At 42.7% G+C, this 6,174-nt stretch overlaps 1 protein-coding gene and 1 long non-coding RNA gene across 3 annotated transcripts; one reads left to right on the top strand and one right to left on the bottom strand.

Moving 5' to 3' along the window:
- Positions 1-226: 226 nt before the first annotated feature.
- LOC127919858 (uncharacterized) lies at positions 227-1,583 on the bottom strand. Its single transcript, XR_008104282.1, has 4 exons — positions 1,294-1,583; positions 1,000-1,243; positions 747-825; positions 227-339 (listed from the first exon to the last, which is right to left on the bottom strand). It is a non-coding gene; the product is annotated as an uncharacterized LOC127919858 (long non-coding RNA).
- Positions 1,584-3,123: 1,540 nt separating this feature from the next.
- LOC127919845 (THAP domain-containing protein 5-like) lies at positions 3,124-5,744 on the top strand. 2 transcript variants are annotated; one of them, XM_052503701.1, is made up of 3 exons: positions 3,124-3,272; positions 3,654-3,839; positions 4,413-5,744. In XM_052503701.1, exons 2-3 carry the CDS (start codon positions 3,687-3,689, stop codon positions 5,205-5,207), a joined length of 948 nt encoding a protein of 315 aa, XP_052359661.1. In that variant the 5' UTR covers positions 3,124-3,272; positions 3,654-3,686; the 3' UTR covers positions 5,208-5,744. The 2 variants fall into 2 exon arrangements, with proteins under 2 accessions (XP_052359661.1, XP_052359660.1); XM_052503700.1 differs by having other exon boundaries at positions 3,130-3,277.
- The last annotated feature ends 430 nt before the right edge of the window (positions 5,745-6,174 follow it).

The following is a 6,174-nucleotide window of genomic DNA, read 5'->3' as shown; positions in this document are numbered from 1 at the left end:
ACCTGCCACCAACCCGCCCTTTCATCCACACAATATTTAATGACCCTAAACCCACCCTGGATATAACCGTTATGAGTCAACCCACGAGTCACTAGTGTGTGTGTGTGTGTGTGTGTGTGTGTGTGTGTGTGTGTGTGTGTGTGTGTGTGTGTGTGTGTGTGTGTGTGTGTGTGGTGAGTGTGTGTGTGTGTGTGTGTGTTATTATGACCGTAACATGACCACTCACCAGTAGTAGGAAGCACCTGTTCTCCAGTTGGGCTCCCATACACCCCAGGATAGTGACACCAACCACCACTAGACCAATGATGAACAGTCCCCCAGCTACAGTCTTCACCTCAACTACACACACACACACACGCACGCACACATCACTGTGTGTGTGTGTGTGCACGCACGCGCACGCACACACACACACACACACACACACGCACGCACGCACGCACGCACGCCAGTTGGCACGCACATACGCACGCACGCAGTGACACAACCACACACTAGACACACACACACACACACACACACACACACACACACACACACACACACACACACACACACACACACACACACACACACACACACACACACACACACACACACACACACACACACACACACACACACAAAAAAAAACACAGGTGTGTTTTCAGAGGAACAATCACACCCTTGTCTCTCTCATAACATTTGAGTTAATATAGAAACTCTGAAATGTGACAATGGCAATTCTCTGTCCAGTTACAACTTACCAGAGCTGAGAATGGCAATGAAATTGTCCTTGTCAAACAATATCCATACCGCACATCCAAAGATACAGAGCCCCAGAATCTGTGTAGAGGATTCAGAATGCTGCATGTCACTTCATATGTAGTACATGAAACCCCCATGTCGAGAGGCGAAGCCTCATCTCTGCATCGTTTTTAGAAGATTCAGATGAGGAACGCTAGCTGGTTAAGATTAGGGAGGGTTAGGTTGAATTCTCCATCTTTTTTTTGTTCTTACCAAGAAAACAGAGTTGAAAACTGCTGCGAAGAATTTCAGAATTTGAAACTTGTCGTCCACCTTCATGATGTCTTCCTGATATTTGATCTGTGGTTTCTTCTCACTGACACGGCGACAAGGGCAACACCAATGGCAGACAAACTATTTTTCTCTCTACCTCCCTATCTGCCTGACTACTGTCTGCCTGACTACTGTCTGCCTGACTACTGTCTGCCTGACTACTGTCTGCCTGACTACTGTCTGCCTGACTACTATCTGCCTGACTACTGTCTGCCTGACTACTGTCTGCCTGACCTGACTACTGTCTGCCTGACTACTGTTAAGGTAATGCTTTATTTGGTAGGTGCCATTTCCTGGTTCCATCACCTTGGGAACAGAGTCCAGCTCCTCGTTGTTCTTAATAATTAACTACTCCCACGCATGAAGGTATCACACACACACACACACACACACACACACACACACACACACACACACACACACACACACACACACACACACACACACACACACACACACACACACACACACACACACACACACACACACACACACACACACACACACACACACACACACACCCCTACCTACCTACCCACCTACCTACCTACCTACCTACCTACCTACCTACCTACTTACCTTACTGATACTTGAAGTGCTGTGGTCAAAGCAGCCTGTGCTGCCTACAAAACCACATGGCTGTGAATAATTCAGGAGAAGGAAAACACAGGTAGTTACTGATTTACGCACACACACACACACACGCACACACACACACACTACCTATCTACCTACCTACCTAACAAACTGCAGTGTTCCTCACCGGGCTTACTGTAAAAACACATCACTTACTGCAGTGTTCCTCACCGGGCAAACTGTGTTCCTCAAAAAACATCACTGCAGTGTTCCTCACCGGGCTTACTGTAAAACATCACTGCAGTGTTCCTCAAACATCACTGCAGGTTCCTCACCGCTTACTGTAAAACATCACTGCAGTGTTCCTCACCGGGCTTACTGTAAAACATCACTGCAGTGTTCCTCACCGGGCTTACTGTAAAACATCACTGCAGTGTTCCTCACCGGGCTTACTGTAAAACATCACTGCAGTGTTCCTCACCGGGCTTACTGTAAAACATCACAGTTTACAGAGAATGGTGCGAAAAACAAAACACATTCAGTGAGCGGCATTTCTATGGGCAAGAACACCTTGTTAATGAGAGAGGTTAGAGGTGAATGTCCAGACTCTTTCAAGCTAACAGAAAGGCCACAAAACAGTTGTTTAAAACAGTGTGCAGAATGGCATCTCTTAATGTACAACACCGTGAATAATTCAGGCTGTTGTGGAAGCAAAAGGGGGTCCTACCCAGTACTCGATAGGTGTACCTAATAAAGTGGCTGGTGAGTGTACAGTAATGTCAGATCTGAAAACATGGTCTGGAAAAGTGGTACATGGGACCATAGAAACAGTGTCTGATAAATAATGATGATGAAATATTACATCCATAGATAATGTAGCACAATTAGTTCATGTTCCACGGTAATTGGTGTCAATGGATCTCATTATCCCGAAACTTTCATGATCTAAACATGGAATATTGTTTGTCAGTTTCCATAAAACTCTGCATTAAGAGTAATGCAACTGTTACTCATCATTTTGAGCAGTTGTATCAATTGATAGTTAGATCATTGTAATGAAATGAATAGACAGTCATCTCAGATGTAATGTGTGAATTGATAGTTAGATCATTGTAATGAAATGAATAGACAGTCATCTCAGATGTAATGTGTGAATTGCATTTTGAAATGGTAATACTTTGATGTCAAGTTGTCTCATTTTGAACAGGTGATTTTAGTTCAATGAACAAATGCTCTTAGCTTTATGTGTATTGTATCCAAGCAATTGGAAAAAGTGTTTTGAAAAGTTTGCATTTTGATCATTAGTTGTGTGTTTTGTGTATAGAGTTTTGAAAAATGACATCAAGGTTCCGAAATTAGTGCTAAAGTGATTGTAAAAACTGTAATCTAAATGCAGAATGGCAGTTCCACCGCCAAGCGCTAGAGGGCAGTGTCATTTGGACACTGAGCCACAACTTACGTGCCGCAGCAACTCTCTTCTCTGCCGCAGCCATACAGTAGAGGAAGACAGAAAGACTTCCGCGTACAGACGTTTAATGTATTTTCAGGTGAAATATGCCCCGTTACTGTGCTGTAAAACTTTGCAAAAATCGTGGAGGAACACCCTCTAAAGAAAACAAGAGAATAAGCTTTTACCCGTACGGTATCTATTATTTTCCCATCACGTTTCTATGTGCAGATACAGTCCTACTCCTAGCTAGCTTAACGAGCATGCTCATATTGGTTGATGGCTAGCGTTGTGTATCCAGCAGTGCCCTCAGAACAAATAGTTAGCTGTCATAGAAAAACACAAAGCCTCCTTTCTTTACCATTGTGTATAACAATTGACGAATGACTGGTGCTGCATTTGTTAATATTGTGTTTCTTGGTCTTCAGCCTAGGCTGAAACACTAGTAACGTTACAGAAGCAATGCTTTGTATGTAATCTTGAGAATTTGGATGGGGCTGACAAATTGAATTAGGGCATGTCAACAAATGTAGCTGTCTTAACAACATGTTTGTATTGTCTCCTCCCACAGGTTCCCTTTGCAAGATGAGGTCAGGCTGCAGATATGGGTAGACAACATGAAGCGAGAGGAGTGGACCCCAGCAGACACCAGTACCTGTGTAGTGAACATTTCACTGAGGACTGCTTTGACCTGCGATGGGGGATCCGGTACCTGAAACACACGGCCTTCCCTACCATCTTCCCTCACACACACGATGTAAGTAGACAGACACCCCTTCTGTGACACACAACAAAATTAGCAGAAAAGTGACAGCTATTAAGAGTTTCACATTAGTTTGATCATGCATTTTACACGGATCGTCATTGCAGTGTACAAAGCATTGTGTCGGGATATTTTCTTTGGGATTCATCGGGGCTGGGGTCAATTCAATTTGAAGGCAGTCGATTCAGGAATTTATTTTAATGAAAAATTCAAAATGGAAAAAAAAGTTTTGAAATGAATAGCTTCTACTCCTCAGTTTATTGAGAAGTCATTGAAAATAGATGCTGTTTTTTCACATTTTTAATAGTTTTTTAAGTTGACTGCCTTGATTTTGAATTGTACCATCCCTGGAATTGATTAAAGTTCAACATCAAATTGTATTGGTCGTACAACATATTTTGCAGTGAAACGCTTTAATTTCTAGATCCAACAATGCAGTAACCTAATAATACAAAATAATACACACAAATCCCCCCAAATAAAAATACATAAATTACAGCACTATACATGTCTATATTATGACAGCATGATTTCTGCTTGTGTTTAATCATCACTCTTTCCCCTCAGGATGCAGATAAAACCGTTTCCACCAGTAAGAACACCACCAAGCCCAAAACCAGGATATGCGACGCCAACATTGAACTCATCCGCTCCCCCTCCCCTCCTGGCAAGAATACACCTCTGATTCTGAAAAGGACAGTCAGAGTGGAACCAGTCGTGGTGAGTGTCACTCCTGTCCTTAACCCTGAGGATGCCAGTGAATCTACGGTCACTACACTGTTATATGAAAGAACGCTTGTTTCAGACACAGAGGCCTCTACTCCTAGTGAAATGGTCCTGGGGGAGGTGATGCTCTCAGAGACCCAGGCTGCAGTGTGTGAGGTGAACAGAGAACTATCTGGAGACAGTGGTGGGATACTGACAGCCTCATGCTTGAACCTGTCTGGTGAGACACAGACACTGCAGCAGCTGGATACACTGGACTCCACTGTGACTGTGCTCTGCTGTGAATCCCTCGTCCCTGTCGGCCATTTGTCTGAATGTGAAGCCACGGTGGACGCCCTCGGTCAGACATTTAGGATCTTCCCTCTGGAGCTGCGGAGGGAGGAGTGGGTGGAGGAGGGGGGACACATCTCTGTGTACGAGCACTCCTACTCCAAACAGGACACGGACCAGGAACAGCTGTGGAGGAAGACAGCCAGCCTCCACACCAAGATCATGGAGCTGGATAGGAGAGAGGAAAGCACCGTGGCTAAAATACGATCGCTTGAGATCGAGATGGCACATCTGAAGAAGATCAACATTGTTTTAAAAGACAAGCAGAAATTACTGGAGGACTATATTACTTCTGCGTTGCTCTGATGTCTTAACCGTAGTGCTTTGTTTCCATTAACAACAGTCTTTCTAATGAGATGTATTTTGTATAGTTATTACAGTCTCAATCACTTGTACTTATTTCTTATCTGTTTACATGTTTCACCAGAGTTATATTACTTACTAGTAGTGAGGCCCTTCTCAAAGAGCGTTGACAAGGCTAGAATCTGTTCTCCAGCTCGTTCTAGTCCTTCCGTTTGTCTCCACTAGGTGGCACTGTGTCTTTAGGACAGGCCCTGGCACGATGCACTACTGTTTCATGTTTCGACATCACTGACTGACATATTGTCAATATTAGTCGTGTAATTTGGAGCGTTTTAAGGGAAGTGATATTCCCTATTCTTGTGCTACAGATGGCTGCTTGTTTTATTCAATGGTATAGTATTCAGATATCATATCAAATCTACTGTGCTACAGTTGGCTGCTTGTTTTATTCAATGGTATAGTATTTGTATCTCATATCAAATCTACTGTGCTACAGTTGGCTGCTTGTTTTATTGAATGGTATAGTATTCAGATATCATATCAAATCTACTGTCTACAGTTGGCTGCTTGTTTTATTCAATGGTATAGTATTTGTATCTCATATCAAATCTACTGTGCTACAGTTGGCTGCTTGTTTTATTGAATGGTATAGTATTCAGATATCATATCAAATCTATATCATTGAATGGTATAGTATTCTATCTATCAAATCTACTGTGCGGTCATACGGATCCTTACTTTGCTGGTTATTAATGTATGAAAAGGCATGTGTTTTTCACTAATGTTTTATATTTATTAGGATAATAACAAGCAGCCTGCAGTAAGTATCTGAGTGACTGAGACGACTACACCGTTTTAGGTGCATCTTCTTGGTTCTAATTCAATAGTTGAATAGGAAAAGGTGCAATGCTTTGTTCACTATTCAAAAGACAAAATGTATTCAAGCAACTATTAAAAGTTTGACGTTTCG

This window comes from Oncorhynchus keta, unplaced genomic scaffold, assembly GCF_023373465.1.
Source record: "Oncorhynchus keta strain PuntledgeMale-10-30-2019 unplaced genomic scaffold, Oket_V2 Un_contig_1770_pilon_pilon, whole genome shotgun sequence".
NCBI classification, from domain to species: Eukaryota; Metazoa; Chordata; class Actinopteri; order Salmoniformes; family Salmonidae; genus Oncorhynchus; species Oncorhynchus keta.
This window is presented reverse-complemented; position numbering and strand designations above follow the sequence as displayed.